General features: G+C 41.6%; 1 protein-coding gene across 1 annotated transcript; it reads left to right on the top strand.

The window, feature by feature from the left end:
- Nucleotides 1-6,281: 6,281 nt before the first annotated feature.
- dhrs1 (dehydrogenase/reductase (SDR family) member 1) lies at nt 6,282-17,089 on the top strand. Its single transcript, XM_041896523.2, has 9 exons — nt 6,282-6,396; nt 7,006-7,152; nt 7,374-7,517; nt 7,711-7,790; nt 8,004-8,136; nt 8,384-8,527; nt 15,038-15,107; nt 15,686-15,766; nt 16,354-17,089. The coding sequence occupies exons 2-9, from the start codon at nt 7,009-7,011 to the stop codon at nt 16,488-16,490; spliced, it is 933 nt and encodes a 310-aa protein (XP_041752457.1). The 5' UTR covers nt 6,282-6,396; nt 7,006-7,008; the 3' UTR covers nt 16,491-17,089.
- The last annotated feature ends 349 nt before the right edge of the window (nt 17,090-17,438 follow it).

Below are 17,438 nucleotides of genomic sequence, written 5' to 3'. Positions count from 1 at the left end.
GCCATTGTGAAGTTTGGAGTGTGACTGTTTGAGGTTGTGGACAGGTGTATTTTATACTAATAACAAGTTCAAACAGGTGCCATTAATACAGGTAACGAGTGGAGGACAGAGGAGCCTCTTAAAGAAGAAGTTACAGGTCTGTGAGAGCCAGAAATCTTGCTTGTTTGTAGGTGACCAAATACTTATTTTCCACCATAATTTGCAAATAAATTCATAAAAAATCCTACAATGGGATTTTCAGGATTTTTTTCCCTCAATTTGTCTGTCATAGTTGACGTGTACCTATGATGAAAATTACAGGCCTCTCTCATCTTTTTAAGTGGGAGAACTTGCACAATTGGTGGCTGACTAAATACTTTTTTTCCCCACTGTATATATATATATATAAAGCAAATTGAGGTCAGAGCATTGGAAATGCTTTTGGCGGTTGACCTGCTTCTGTTTTGTGGGTGGCACTGTGTGCTGTTTTCGAAGGATGGGTCCTGGCTTCTCAGGGGGCCTAGGGATCCGGGGGGACGAGGGTGGTATGCCGATCACTGGGATGACAACCCAACTTGGGATGGGGAGGGGCTTTAGCGGGGGGAATAGTGGAGAACAATTGGAGGGTTACTTAGTAGCAATGCAAATATCATCGTACAGCTATATGGAAACTCAATTACGATGGTACTTTTTATTGGTACATTTACAAACATATATTACGATAAATAGATTTGAAACTTGTTTCTCATTATGGTAAGTGGTGAAATAAGTATAATTGTAATGGCTTAGCAGATAATAACAAAAGAAGAACAATATTTACATGGCTCAAAGAGAAGGAATATAATATCTATTGTTTACAGGAAACTCATTCAACAATTCTAGATTAAGTTGTGTGGAAAATGGACTAGGGGGCCGAAATATACTTCTCCCATGGGCAAAGAAACTCAGAAGGGGTGATGATATTAACTTTTGTGAAACATCACAGTCCAGTTGAAAAAGATTGATATGGCAAATAGAAATCCAATATGGATGGTGTTAAGAGATAGATGGGAGGTGTTGAATGGAGCTGAAGGATGGGACTAATAACAACTAACAACAACTAATAACAACAAGATAACTAATGTAAAGCATACTGTGTCCATAATAAGTATATAGGTTATAGGTTGAGAGCTTTTGTGAAAGAGCACAGTTAGAAAGATATGGCATATAGAAGCAAACCGGATGAACATCATGAAAATGATCGGAGAGGTTGAGGGTAGAGGATGTTTAGGAGTAAAAACAAACAAAATAGAATTATTGTAAAATTGACTGTGTCCATAAAATGTATATAGTCTACAATTTTGCTTCTGGTGTCCTTTGACAGCTCTTTGGTCTTGGCCATAGTGGAGTTTGGAGTGTGACTGTTTGAGGTTGTGGACAAGTGTCTTTTATACTGATAACAAGTTCAAACAGGTGCCATTAATACAGGTAACGAGTGGAGGACAGAGGAGCCTCTTAAAGAAGAAGTTACAGTTCTGTGAGAGCCAGAAATCTTGCTTGTTTGTAGGTGACCAAATACTTATTTTCCACCATAATTTGCAAATAAATTCATTAAAAATCCTACAATGTGATTTTCTGGAAAAAAATGCTCAATTTGTCTGTCATAGTTGACGTGTACCTATGATGAAAATTACAGGCCTCTCTCATCTTTTTAAGTGGGAGAACTTGCACAATTGGTGGCTGACTAAATACTTTTTTTCCCCACTGTATATATATATATATATTTGTGAGAGAAAAAAAACATATGGGGGATTGGAAGTGATGCAGACAATTACATTGATGGAAGTTACAATCTATCTGCAATATTAAAGCTGATCTACCCCCTAATATATATATATATATATATATATATATATATATATATATATATATATATATATATATATATATATATATATATATATATATATATATATATATATATATATATATATATATATAAGAATATGTTGCAGATCAACTTTAATTGGTGACTATGGAAACAAATACAAATGTAATGAACAATGTTTTCAATATCCAACTTTATCCTCTGCAATACTTTTTACAGTACACTCTTAGAAAAAAAAGTACTGTCTAGGACCTAATAATAATAATAATAATAATAATAATAATAATACGTCATTTAGCAGACGCTTTTATCCAAAGCGACTTACAGTCATGCCCTAAAAGGGTTATTCGGCTGTCCCCATAGGAGAACCCTTTGAAGAACCCTGTTTGGTTCCAGGTAGAACCCTTTTGGTTCCAGGTAGAACCCTTTTGGGTTCTATGTAGGACCCTTTCCACAGAGGGTTCTACATGGAAACCAAAAGGGTTCTATGTGGAACCAAAAAGGATTCTTCTATTGGGACAGCTGAAGAACCCTTTTGGAACCCTCTTTTCTAAGAGTGTAGGTAATAAGCTGTAGTCAGGTGATCATTACCATGTTATGATGAGGTCTTAACTATGGCCAGTAGGCTACATAATATAACACATAATATAGAGGTCTGAATTATGACCAGCTGGTCAGATAGAGGTCACAATTATGACCAACTGGTTGAATGGCGGTCAGAAAAAGGCGTAAAACATTGTCCTTTTTCAACCAGTTTGCGACTAGAATAAGACATCATAAAAATACGTATTTTCAACCAGTTTTTGCAGAATGGTCATATGGTAGTCAGATTTTTTTTTTTTTTTACGTCATTTTTCAACCAGTTTGAACCAGAATTAGACGTCATACTGATGTTTTTTCAACCAGGTTTTGCCCACTAGGTATGCAATGAGAGGGCCGAGAGATCAAATTCCCACCCCCCAAAAAATTGTCACATGCGCCGAATACAACAGGTATAGATAGACCTTACCGTGAAATGCTTACTTACAAGCCCTTAACATTTTACATTTACATTTTAGTCATTTAGCAGACGCTCTTATCCAGAGCGACTTACAGTTAGTGAGTGCATACATCATTTTTTTTTTATACTGGCCCCCCATGGGAATCGAACCCACAACCCTGGCGTTGCAAACGCCATGCTCTACCAACTGAGCTACATCCCTGCCAACCATTCCCTCCCTTACCCTGGACGACGCTGGGCCAATTGTGCGCCGCCCCATGCGTCTCCCGGTCGCGGTTGGCTACGACAGAGCCTGGATTCGAACCAGGATCTCTAGTGGCACAGCTAGCACTGCGACGCAGTGCCTTAGACCACTGCGCCACTCGGGAGAATAACCAACAATGCAATTCAAGAAATAGTTAAGAAAATATTTACTAAATAAACTAAAGTAAAAAATGAAATAAAAAGTAACACAATAATGAGGCTATATACAGGGGGTACCGGTACCGAGTCAATGTGTGGGGGTACAGGTTAGTCGAGGTAATTTGTACATAAGGGTAGGTAGGGGTAAAGTGACTATGCATAGATAATAAACAGCGAGTAAAAGCAGTGTAAAAATATAGAGGGGGTGGGGGGGGGATCAATGTAAATAGTCTGGGTCGCTATTTGATTAATTGTTCAGCAGTCTTATGGCTTGGTGGTAGAAGCTGTTAAGGAGCCTTTTGGACCTAGACTTGGCGCTCCGGTACCGCCTGCCGTGCGGTAGCAGAGAGAAGAGTCTATGACTTGGGTGACTGGAATCTTTGACAATTTTTGGGGCCTTCCTCTGACACCGCCTAGTATATAATTTAGGTCCTGGATGGCAGGAAGCCCAGTGATGTACTGGGCCGTACGCACTACCCTCTGTAGCACCTTACCGTTGGATTCCGAGGAGTTGCCATACCAGGCGGTGATGCAAGCGGTCAGGATACACTCGATAGTTCAGCTGTAGAACTTTTTGAGGATCTGGGGACCCATGCCATATCTTTTCAGTCTCCTGAGGGTGAAAAGGTGTTGTCGTGCCCTCTTCATGACTGTCTTGGTGTGTTTGGACCATGATAGTTTGTTGGTGATGTGGACACCAAGGAACTTGAAACTCTCGACCCGCTCCACTACAGCCCCTTCGATGTGAATGGGGGCGTGTTCGTCCCCCCTCCTTTTCCTGTAGTCCACGATCAGCTCCATTGTCTTGCTCACGTTGAGGGAGAGGTTGTTGTCCTGGCACCACACTGCCAGGTCTCTGACCTCCTCCCTAAAAGCTGTCTTGTCGGTGATCAGGCCTACCACTGTTGTGTCGTCAGCAAACGTAATGATGGTGTTGGAGTCGTGCTTGGCCACGCAGTCGTGGGTGAACAGGGAGTACAGGAGGGGACTAAGCATGCACCCCTGAGGGGCCCCCGTGTTGAGGATCAGCGTGGCAGATGTGTTGTTGCCTACCCTTACCACCTGGGGGCGGCCCGTCTGGTAGTCCAGGATCCAGTTGCAGAGGGAGATGTTTAGGCGCAGGGTCCTTAGCTTAGTGATGAGCTTTGTGGGCACTATGGTGTTGAACGCTGAGCTGTAGTCAATGAACAGCATTCTCACATAGGTGTTCCTTTTGTCAAGGTCGGGCAGTGTGGAGTGCGATTGAGATTGCGTCATCTGTGGATCTGTTGGGGCGGTACCCACTGGTACTTCCTGCTTTAGTTTTTGCTTGTAAGCAAGAATCAGGAGGATAGAATTATGGTCAGATTTGTCAAATGGAGGGCGAGGGAGAGCTTTTTATGCGGCTCTATGTGTGGAGTAAAGGTGGTCTAGAGTTATTTTCCCTCTGGTTGCACATGTGACATGCTGGTAGAAATGAGGTAAAACGGATTTGAGTTTGCCTGCATTAAAGTCCCCGGCCTCTAGGAGCGCCGCTTCTGGATGAGCATTTTCTTGTTTGCTTATGGCCTTATACAGCTCGTTGAGTGTGGTATTAGTGCCAGCATCGGTTTGTGGTTAAAAATAGACGGCTATGAAAAATGTAGATGAAAACTCTCTTGGTAGATAGTGTGGTCTACAACTTATCATGAGGTACTCTACCTCAGGTGAGCAATACCTTGAGACTTCCTTAATATTAGACATTGCACACCAGCTGTTATTGACAAATAGACACACACCCCCAACCATCGTCTTACCAGACGTAGCTGTTCTGTCCTGCCGATGCACTGAAAACTCAGCCAACTGTATATTATCCGTCTCATCGTTCAGCCAGGACTCGGTGAAACATAAGATATTACAGCTTTTAATGTCCCGTTGGTAGGATAGTCTCGAACGGAGATCATCCAGTTTATTCTCTAGTGATTGCACGTTGGCCAATAGAACGGATGGTAGAGGCGGGTTACCCACTCGCCGACGAATTCTCACAAGGCACCCTGATCTCCACCCCCTGTATTTCCGTCTTTTCTTCATGCGAATGATGGGGATTTGGGCCTGGTCTCGGAGAAGCAGTATATACTTTGTGTCAGACTCATTAAAGAAAACGTATTCGTCCAGTTCGAGGTGAGTAATCGCTGTTCTGATATCCAGAAGCTATTTTCGGTCATAAGAGACGGCAGCAGCAACATTATGTATAAAACAAGTTACAAACAATGAGAAAAAACACACAAAATAGTACAGTTGGTCAGGAGCCCTCCAAACGGCAGCCATCCCCTCCAAACGGCGCCATTATTTCTAAGATGAGATGGGTTGATAGATAGGCCACCTCTATGACTAAGACTCTTACTACGCCTGTAAAATGTTTGAATAACAATCGGCCATAACAATACCTACAGGCATAATAACATAAAATACCATAGAGCAGCACATTATCTCAATGGTTTGTCTCTGTGGTTAAATCAAAAGCAAAGTACAAACTGATGAGACAACCAACAAAGTCCATTTTACATTCCAACAGACAGACCTTGAGGGCAGGTATAATTTGTTCACAGAACAGGGTGCCAATATTTATGTTTACATTTATCAGACGCTCTTACAGTTAGTGAGTGCATACATGTTTTCATACTGGTCCCCCGTGGGAATCGAACCCACAACCCTGGCGTTGCAAGCGCCATGCTCTACCAACTGAGCGACACGGGAATGTTTATGATACTTCCCCTCTACCCCTGGGTGTGTGGTAGGGACAAATTACACAATAGTAGCCTAAGATAGAAATATTGACTTGGTTTGACAGGTAACTTGAGTTTCCCACAAAGATCACATTTCCCAAAAACATAAAGACCATCTAACATTTACCATTTACGATTATATTTATGTTTTTGTGAAACTTAGCCCTACCCTTTCTCTTCTTGTCAGGTTGGGTTGGATGCACTTTTGTTGTACAGTACAATGAAATGTAGGTGCTCCTATTATAAACATTATGGTAGTTGAGGCGCGGTTACATAGGCTTATTTCCATATTAGTGCGTATACTTGGACATGTACCCATTCCAACAGTCCAACATATTATCGACTGACGATACAAGAGGAATCTCAAGCAACTGTTTACGCCAACGTTTTGAAACTGATAAGAGGTAAAACAACAATAGTACATAATTATTTTAGGACATGATTGCCAAAGGCTCTTTATCGGTGAAAATACTGCTACGTGTTTTTACATAAAGGGGCGTACTACAACAATAGTACATAATTATTTTAGGACATGATTGCCAAAGGCTCTTTATCGGTGAAAATACTGCTACGTGTTTTTACATAAAGGGTCTGAATGTGGCTTGTGTTACTTCACGTTTGCACTCTGCTCTTGATTTTCCATGTTTAGCAACCGATAACCTTAGTCACGGCGATATGTTAAGCGTGTTTTGGTCTTTCTCGCTCAGCCGCTGGTTTCCCAAATTATGCTCTTGTCATAATGTAACGTTAAGCGTAACCAAATACGTTATCACACTGAGATGCATAATGGTTATTCATTAAGGACGTCATTCTTCAACGATACACGATATCGTTGAAGAATGACGTCCTTACCCACGCTACGTTGTCAGGTGGCGCAATCCCCCTATTATTTAACAGTCATTTCCTCCAGTGTAGGCTCAGTCAAGATTAATGTATGCTGTTTGCAAAAGTTTCAAACATCAAAACTTCAATTCAACATCCATTTTCATTTCCTTCACATATTGCCTCATCAGCTGATGGCCCTCTCAGGCTGGGTGTGTTTGGTGACAGGTGCCTCTCGAGGCATTGGAAGGGGCATTGCCCTGCAGCTGTCAGAGGCGGGAGCCACTGTCTACATCACTGGCCGCCAGGAGAAGACCCTGAAGGAAACTGCTGCTCAGGTGAACTGTCATACTTTCATGTGTACTAAATGTCCTTAACACACATGAAAGCTTAACGGAGGTCCCGTGAGAAAGGTGACAAACAAGGGTGAAATATATTTCCACTGAATACTGTTTTTGGGGGGTCAGAGAGACAATTAGAAGACATATTGGCCACTATGTTCTTTGGTCAAAGAGTCTAAGACTAATTAACCACTTTCCTTCTCCAATCTCAATGGCAGGTGAAGGAGAGGGGTGGGAACTGTGTGCCAGTTGTCTGTGATTCTTCAAGTGATGAAGACATAAAATATCTATTTGATCAAATCCAACGTGAGCAGAATGGCAGACTGGACATCCTAGTGAACAACGCCTATGCTGGTGTACAGGTCAGTGACATCGCTGCAGGGAAAACTGTCAATAGACTACATGACAATAAGTTATTGACAGGGTTTGTAAAAACGACATTGGTTGTTTGAAGTGACATTAGCGTATGGAGAGAGTGAATTTCAATCACTTCTGAAAAATGTGTAAAAAGTATTTATGACTGTAATGACGATGAGATTTGTAATGTTATTTCAGGCTATTTTCACTAACATGGGGAAGAAGTTCTGGGAAACAGATCCAACCATATGGGATTCCATAAACAACACTGGCCTTAGGTACTCTCATTTGTTCAGTAAGGTCTTCCTTTGAACCGCACCCTATTGCAGTGTTTCAGTTTCTTGGTTAATAATAAATAATAATTCTGATGGGCATTTAGCTTTCAGCTTCTGGCAGTCCTCCACATTATACTCACAAATCAGTAGCAGATGAGTAGATATCAGTGTGTTGATTATCTGTAAGTATTGACACTTTGCATTTATTTCTGGCAGGGGACACTATTTCTGCTCAGTGTATGCTTCACGGATGATGGTGGCACAGGGCAGGGGCTTGATTGTGGTCATCTCTTCTATGGGAGGGTTGAGGTATCTCTTCAATGTGTCATATGGGGTTGGTAAGGCTGCGGTGAGTTCTGCCATCTCTATGTTCCTAATTGTTAATTATCTGCTCACTTCAATGACATTTCCTATTTTAGTATAAATAACTGTAGTCATCCAAAGTAACATAGCTCTTGAACATATTACTCCCTCTACTACACTATCATCCCTCTTTAAGTTCAAGTTCATGTATTAGAGTTTGGTAAACTTTAAACAAGTGCATTTTATGCTTTATTTTATATCGGCTCTGATACTCTAATCCCTTTCCTCTCCAGTGTGACAGGCTAGCTGCAGACACAGCCGTTGAGCTGAGGAGCAGGGGAGTGGCCTCTATCAGCCTGTGGCCGGGAGCAGTTCAGACAGAGTTGGTGTCTCAACTCATCATTGAGAAGGATGCTCCACCGGGAGTTGATCCTAAGGTAGATGATAAACCATTAGAGTCAGGGCCTAAAATGTTATTTTTGGTCCAACAGCCACTGTAGCAGGTAGATGAAAGAAATCGACCAGCCACTCAGATTTTTTACCAGGCAAAATATTTTTTCGCCATAATCAAACAACAAAAAAAATAAGACCAACCAGAATATCAAATCAAAATCAGATCAAATCAAATCAAATTGTATTTGTCACATACACGTATTTAGCAGATGTTATTGCGGGTGTAGCGAAATGCTTGTGCTTCTAGCTCCGACAGTGCAGTAATATCTAACAAGTAATATCTAACAATTTCACAACATATACCAAATACACACAAATCTAGTAAGGAATGGAATTTAAGAATATATACATATGGACAAGCAATGACAGAGCGTCATGCACTAAGATACAGTAGAATATTATAGAATAGAATACAGTATATACATATGAAATGAGTAGTGTATCAGATGAGACAAAATGTTCAGCTGACCCTTTAAGGGTGGGGGTTACCGTTGTTGTGACGTGACTTACTTTAATGTATTACTTATTTATCGAATCACCTAACTATGTTTAATTGTCACTAGATTAAATTAATCATGTAACAATTAACTCATTAGGAATTTGGGGCACCACGGAAGAAGTTGTTTAACGAGTTACCATCTCCCGAATTAAACTCTTAGAAGATATATATGTTATATATCGATAACAGTCACTTATTAAATAATTACCTTTTATCAGTCTCATTCTGAACGTCGCATAATCCTTGAACCTGCAAGAACCCTAACCTGACTCAGTTACACCAGCTCTGTCAGAAGGAATGGGCCAAAATTCACCCAACTTATTGTGGGAAGCTTGTGGAAGGCTACCCGACACGTTTGACCCAAGTTAAACAATTTAAAGGCAATGCGACCAAATACTAATTGAGTGTATGTAAACTTCTGACCCACTGGGAATGTGATGAAAGAAATAAAAGCTGAAATAAATCATTCTCTCAACTATTATTCTGACATTTCACATTCTTAAAATAAAGTGGTGATCATAACTGACCTAAGAAAGGGAATTTTTACTAGGATTAAATGTCAGGAATTGTGAAAAACGGAGTTTAAATGGATTTGGCTAAGGTGTATTTCCGACTTCAACTGTACATACCAGCTGCAGACTGAAATGATAAGGTCTAGTGCATTGTATTCGTCTTCACCTCGTGTAGAGGTTGAGAGTTTCAGAGTTTCTCAATTTCAAACGTGTGGACTAACGTCTCACGTTTTCTGGTCTTCCTAGTCTAACCATTTTGTAACGTGTAGCTTCAGCTTCACGTTTCTTGGTCTTGTAGAGTGTCAACCATTTTAAGCCGTGGGGCTTACTGGTCTGGTAGAAATTCAACCATTTGCAACGTTTGGCTCATGCTTCACGTCTGCTGGTCTAAAGGTTGATTTGTTTTTCAAGGCTTTTTATGCACTCGGGGTGAAAGGGGCGTTCCGTCATGTTTGTGCTCATCTAAGAACAAATCAATATGGAAAACGATCATCTCATCTGGAATGCTAAAATCACATTGTTATCTTCACAAAATTATTATTACACTTAATCATTCGTTTTATACAATAAATAGATGCAAACCTCATAACTGGGAAGTGTACACCCCCAGAGATACAGTTATGTTGTTCCACCGTCTTTAATGACATCACAACATAGTAACGAATTTGACATGATTGTTCTTTAAGTCCCCACCAACCACTTCCCACATACTTTTAAGTAGGAATGTTGTTTCATTATCCACTTTTGGATGTTGGAGTTTTGGCGGGAAGACTTCCTTTGTTAACAACGGGGTCCTTTCTCCCAATACTTCATGGCAAGGAAGAGAAAGTCTCTGCAAGGAATTTATGACCGGTCATAAAACTGGCCCCCAGGAAAGGGGGTATTCAAACCTTTGCCTAGCAGGAATCTTTGATCCTCAGCCCATGAGGGCAAGCCATGACACCGTAGTAACGGGGCCACTCAAGTACTGTATGTGTGTGAGATTTGGGATCTGACTAGGGCGTCTCCGCTATCAGTTAAAGCAGCAGAGTTAAACTAACTTTTGAAAAACAACCGAGGTTGTGAACAAAACTATAAAAATAGCCAAGAAACACGACGACAAATCTCACTTTGTAGACTTTCGACAAAATTAGACCAACTTTTATGCCTGTGCGTGATGTAGAAAATTGTCCTTGACCTCAGTAAAACAAAAAGTACTTCCAGAGTTTTTGTAGAACTAAGATAGACTTTATTACATAAGCAATAGAGCCGAGCTGGTCTGCAGAGCAACTAATTTTCCACCTCTCAGTTTATATACAGTTTCATCCTTACTCATTTTACACAAATTTTAGCTTAATCCCTCTCTGTTTAGTTCCACCACCATTGTTTTCACCTTTTGACCGCTCCGCCCACTTCCTTATTTTATAATAGTGGCGCAATCTGACTTATTTTCCTTCTATTCAACCTGTTTTATGAAACAATGGTGGCGGGACCAAGCCCTGTCATATAAAAATAACAGAGCCATTTCCATTTTTCTGTTTTAAACCTTTTAATTGATTTTTAAACCTATTAAACATAGCATGTTCATTTTATGTCCATTTTCTGAGCTTCTGAGCCTTAATCAATAACATAAATTGTAGGTCAATTTCCTGAGCCATTTCCTGGCTCTGTTCCAGGCCCCTATCTTTTGCACCCTGACCGGCCTCTATCTGTTGCACCCTGCCTGACTATGTCACGTCGTGGTTAACTGTGCATTGTAAACTTGTCATGTTGTGATTAACTATGCTCAACTGAACAATCTCCAATATGCGCACCGCCTCCAAAAATGAATCTGTCAGCACTTCACTCCTGCCAGGCAGTGTTGCTGCGTGAGGTGGGGTATAGGATCCGTATTTCTTTGTGTGACTAGCAGCTATGAAACAAAACAGCAGAAATACTTTGAAAACAGCTACTGCAGCATATTTCTACTATAAATCGCAACTCGCACGTGCTCATACTTGACTTTTGACTATTTTTATTAGCAAATGTAATGCTCATACTGTAGAGCCCTGAAAATTGACCACCCGCTAACGTGGCTGGTGAAATAGAAATTCTTACCCGCCTATACTTAAATCTACCCGCATTAAATAATGGTGCCGGAGGGGATGGCTGCCGTTTTACGGGCTCCTAACCAACTGTGCTATTTTGTGTGTTTTTTCGCATTGTTTGTAACTTATTTTGTACATAATGTTGCTGCTACCATCTCTTATGACCGAAAAGAGCTTCTGGATATCAGAACAGCGATTACTCACCTCGAACTGAACAAATAATACTTTTTTAATGAGTCCGACACAAAGGATATACTGCTTCTCCGAGACCAGGCCCAAATCCCCGTCATTCGCATGAAGAAAAGACGGAAATACAGGGGGTGGAGATCGGGGTGCCTTGTGAGAATTTGTCGGCGAGTGGGTAACCCGTCTCTACCATCTGTTCTATCGGCCAACGTGCAATCACTAGAGAATAAACTGGATGATCTCCGTTCGAGACTATTCTACCAACGGGACATTAAAAACTGTAATATCTTATGTTTCACCGAGTCCTGGCTGAACGATGACACGGATAATATACAGTTGGCTGAGTTTTCCGTGCATCGGCAGGACAGAACAGCTACGTCTGGTAAGACAAGGGGTGGGGGTGTGTGTCTATTTGTCAATAACAGCTGGTGTGCAATGTCTAATATTAAGGAAGTCTCAAGGTATTGCTCGCTTGAGGTAGAGTACCTCATGATAAGTTGTAGACCACACTATCTACCAAGAGAGTTTTCATCTACATTTTTCATAGCCGTCTATTTACCACCATAAACCGATGCTGGCACTAAGACCACACTCAACGAGCTGTATAAGGCCATAAGCAAACAAGAAAATGCTCATCCAGAAGCGGCGCTCCTAGTGGCTGGAGACTTTAATGCAGGCAAACTCAAATCCGTATTACCTCATTTCTACCAGCATGTCACATGTGCAACCAGAGGGGAAAAAAAACTCTAGACCACCTTTACTCCACACATAGAGACACATAGAAAGCTCTCCCTCGCCCTCCATTTGACAAATCTGACCATAATTCTATCCTCCTGATAGAGGAGTATACCACCTAGTCACCGGCTTCATCAATAAGTGCATCGACGACGTCGTCCCCACAGTGACCGTACGTACATATCCCAACCAGAAGCAATGGATTACAGGCAACATCCACACCGAGCTAAAGGCTAGAGCTGCCGCTTTCAAGGAGCCGGACCCTAATCTGGACGCTTATAAGAAATCCCGCTATGCCCTCAGACGAACCATCAAACAGGCAAAGCGTCAATACAGGACTAAGATTGAATCCTACTACACCGGCTCTGACGCTCGTCCGATGTGGCAGGGCTTGAAAACTATTATGGACTAGAAAGGGGAACTCAGCCGCGAGCTGCCCAGTGACGCGAGCCTACCAGACGAGCTAAATGCCTTTTATGCTCACTTCGAGGCAAGCAACACTGAAGAATGCATGAGAGCACCAGCTGTTTCAGACGACTGTGTGATCACGCTCTCCATAGCCGATGTGAGCAAGACCTTTAAACAGGTCAACATTCACAAGGCCGCGGGGCCAGACGGATTACCAGGACGTGTACTCAAAGCATGCACGGACCAACTGGCATATGTCTTCACTGACATTTTCAACGTCTCCCTGACCGAGTCTGTAATACCTACATGTTTCAAGCAGACCACCATAGTCCCTGTGCCAAAGAAAGCGAAGGAAACCTGCCTAAATGACTACGGCCCCGTAGCACTCACGTCAGTAGCCATGAAGTGCTTTGAAAGGCTGGTCATGGCTCACATCAACACCATCATCCCGGAAACACTAGACCCACTCCAATTCGCATACCGCCTCAACAGATCCACAGATGACGCAATCTCAATCGCACTCCACACTGCCCTTTCCCACCTGGACAAAATGAACACCTATGTGAGAATGTTGTTCATTGACTACAGCTCAGTGTTCAACACCATAGTGCCCACAAAGCTCATCACTAAGCTAAGGACACTCGGACTAAACACTTCCCTCTGCAACTGGATTCTGGACTTCCTGACGGTCCGCCCCCAGGTGGTAAGGGTAGGCAACCACATCTGCCACGCTGATCCTCAACACTGGGGCCCCTCGGGTGCGTGCTTAGTCCCCTCCTGTACTCCCTGTTCACCCACGACTGCGTGGCCAAGCACGACTCCAATACCATCATTGAGTTTGCTGACGACACAACAGTGGTAGGCCTGATCACTGACAACGATTAGACAGCCTATAGGGAGGAGGTCAGAGACCTGGCAGTGTGGTGCCAGGACAACAACCTCTCCCACAGTGTGAGCAAGACAAAGGAGCTGATCGTGGACTACAGGAAAAGGAGGGCCGAACAGGCCCCCATTAACATCGACGAGGCTGTAGTGGAGCAGGTCGAGAGTTTCAAGTTCCTTGGTGTCCACATCACCAACGAACTACCATGGTCCAAACACACCAAGACAACAGCTTTTCCCACTCAGGAGACTGAAAATATTTGGCATGGGTCCCCAGATCCTCAAAATGTTATACAGCTGCACTATTGAGAGCCTCCTGACCGGTTGCATCACCGCCTGGTATGGTAACTGCTCGGCATCCGACCGTAAGGCGCTACAGAGGGTGCGTACGGCCCAGTACATCACTGAGGCCAAGCTTCCTGCCATCCAGGACCTATATACTAGGCGGTGTCAGAGGAAGGCCCAAAAAATTGTCAAAGACTCAAGTCATAGACTGTTTTCTCTGCTACCGCACAGCTTCTACCCCCTTAACAGCTTGTACATGTAGGTAGGGGTAAAGTGACTATGCATAGATAATAAACAGCGAGTAGCAGCAGTGTAAAAAAAAAAAAGGGGGGGGGGGCAATGTACATTTTTGTTTTGTTTGTTTTTACACTGCTGCTACTTGCTGTTTATTATCTGTGCATAGTCACTTTACCCCTACCTACATGTACAAACTACCTCGACTAACCTGTACCCCCGCACATTGACTCGGTACCGGTACCACCTGTATATAGCCCCGTTATTGTTATTTTATTGTGTTACTTTTCATTTAATTTTTAACTTTAGTTTATTTGGTAAATATTTTCTTAACTCTATTTCTTGAACTGCATTATTGGTTAAGGGCTTGTAAGTAAGCATTTCACGGGAAGGTCTACACCTGTTGTATTCGGCGCATGTGACAAATAACATTTGATATGATTTGATTTGGCAGGTGGCGGGTGTTAATTTTATGCCCTGATTAGAATATTGCCATTCAATATAGGTGGCATGTTGGGGTTTGACTGATGCAGTTTTTTCTACAAGTTCAGTAAACCGAAAATAAGGCTGTGCGGCCTGTGCCCAAGATATTTTGCTGAATTATAATTTTTCATAGGCTTTACAATTTCTTATTCTCTCACTGTGTAGTGAGTTTGTTGAAATTACATAACTCCCTGTTTCTCTCAGTTCAGAGACGTCTTTGCCAATGGAGAAACCACAGAGCTGAGTGGGAAGTGCATTGTTGAGCTGGCGAAAGGTACATTATGCTACAGCATGTACATGGTCATGCACCATTATATTTCTACAGTTGATAATAAAGCCACATTTGAAGGTTTTTTATTAAAATGGTAAAAAAAATAAAGAAAAGTAGCTTCTAAACAAAATACAATTTCTCAAGCAAGAATTTAGCTATGACTGTCTGGGAGTGGTCTGAGAGAGGGGCCTAATTGGATGAGCCTAATGGGAGGGATGTGTAACCTGAAAACTAGCTGTTATTGGCAGAGAGGAGGGAAAACTCTCTTTGTTATTGGTCTATTAACTTATACTGGGCGGTCCAAAAACCCCACCCAGCCAAATAAGCTGAAATTTCAGGCTGGGTTTCCATACAGTTCTTACACTAAAAGTGCATTATCATAATTTTTTAAAGTATTATTCCAATATATAGAACACAAGAAAATCACATTTTTAACTGCACTGCCCCTTTAACAACAAAACAGACTGACTATCCTTTGAAGATTGTTTTAGATCTGGGCTTTCGCCCTTACTATTTCGATTTGCAGATGAGTTTTTCCAAAGTTTTTAATTTGTATTTTGCGTTCTGTTTCTGATTTTAAGATAAAAACCTGATGTCGCTGTCAGGAAAAGTGTTGATGACCTGTGACCTGGCTAGGCGCTACGGGATACAAGATGTTGACGGTAAAATATCACTCATTTTAGTTAAGTGAACGGTGTTCATGCACATTTCCAATAGGCTAAATATGAAGGGTAGGCTGTTATTTGAATGCTGGTGACATGATGATCAGTGCTTGGCTGCCAATTATCAAATACAATGATCCTGCTCTTAAGCCATAGGCCATCATATAACCCCCTGTCCACTTAATCAGCAAACTCTTGTCTAGAGAGCATGCGCCAAAACCAGATTGGGCAAGTTTGCTATTTATTGCAACAGTTTTTGTAACAAAACCATCAGTAGAGTTGAAAATGCGATGGAAACCCATTTAACTTGTCTTTTATTCAGTACATTGGAACTTATGTGCACTACGTCATCACGCACAGCCTTTTATCAGCAACAAGTCAGTTTGATGGAAACACCTCTAGTGGGAGAATGCGCATATATTTTACAATATTCGCATGAAAATCTGTCGCCAATAGGATGGAAACCTAGCTATTGTAGTATTTTTTTTTAGGGAGATAATCTATTTCCATGCAGAACTGTACATAGGCCTACACACCTTGCTCTCTGTCTTAATCTTTTAACTACTCCCTCTTTTTTTTTTTTTTAGGCCGCAGTGTGACTGACTACACCTCCCTTAAATTCCTCCTGACCCAGGTCCCATATCTTTCCTGGCTCTCCGTGATGGTACCCTCATTCTTCCGGGTTCCTCGGTTTGTTCTTACCCTCACTAACGGACGTTTCTGAGCCACCCCAAACTCCTCTGTGACACATGGATTACTGCAGTGTCAGTAATGTATATTAAATGGTATTCCTATACATAGAATACTAAATCATTTATCATTCTGTGTTCATATGCCTATGAAGGATCTGCACCAGTGTACTGAGTGTACAGTATTATGAGTATTACAAGAGTTTATAAGCTTGTATGTAATTAAACTTGCCTATTGCCTCTGACATACATAAATTGGGAAAACCCCATACAGTACATGTCAAAACCAATGAGTGGAATGGTATCAAATACATCAAACACATGGTTTCCATCTGTTTGATGCCATTCCATTTTCTCCGTTCCAGCCATTATTATGAGCTGTCCTCCCCTCAGCAGTCAAAACAAAAGGACTGATACCTTTCTTTTACAAAATGCAATTTTTGATGTGATCAAAATGAAGGTATACTGAATAAAAAAAGTGAAGGAAGGTGTAATGATTATAACGGAATATTGAATATTTCATTGTATGAAGAGAAATGCCAGCTATGATGTTTAGCTGCATTTGAAAACACTAAGCAAATGTGAATGTGTTTTGTAATACTGATAAATAAATACAATTCTCTACATTCCTATACCAACTTGGTACTAATTTGTTGTGTCTGTGAAGCAGGCTATGGATTACTTTTCACTCATCCAACAAACTGGGGCCATACCTGCGAACATTAGAAACAGTTTATCTGTCTCAAAATGCGCATCAGCCAATTTAAATCATTGATTTACTTGAACGTGATAGAAGATTACATTGTAGCTGGTCCCATCAGATCAACTGGACACATCAAATATGGTGGATAAATAAGATAGTTTACTCAGGCTGTTTACAATTGAAAAAAATGGTCAGGGTCCTGTCTGTAATTTAGTGGGCGTTTCCTCTCGGATCTCGCGTGAACATGCTTTTCCCGCGTGAGTTCACGGTTCCACCGTAA

The sequence above is a fragment of the Coregonus clupeaformis genome, chromosome 14 (genome assembly GCF_020615455.1).
Source record: "Coregonus clupeaformis isolate EN_2021a chromosome 14, ASM2061545v1, whole genome shotgun sequence".
Classification (NCBI taxonomy): domain Eukaryota; kingdom Metazoa; phylum Chordata; class Actinopteri; order Salmoniformes; family Salmonidae; genus Coregonus; species Coregonus clupeaformis.
Note: the sequence above shows the minus strand (reverse complement) of the source record. Positions and strands in the feature narration are given on the sequence as shown.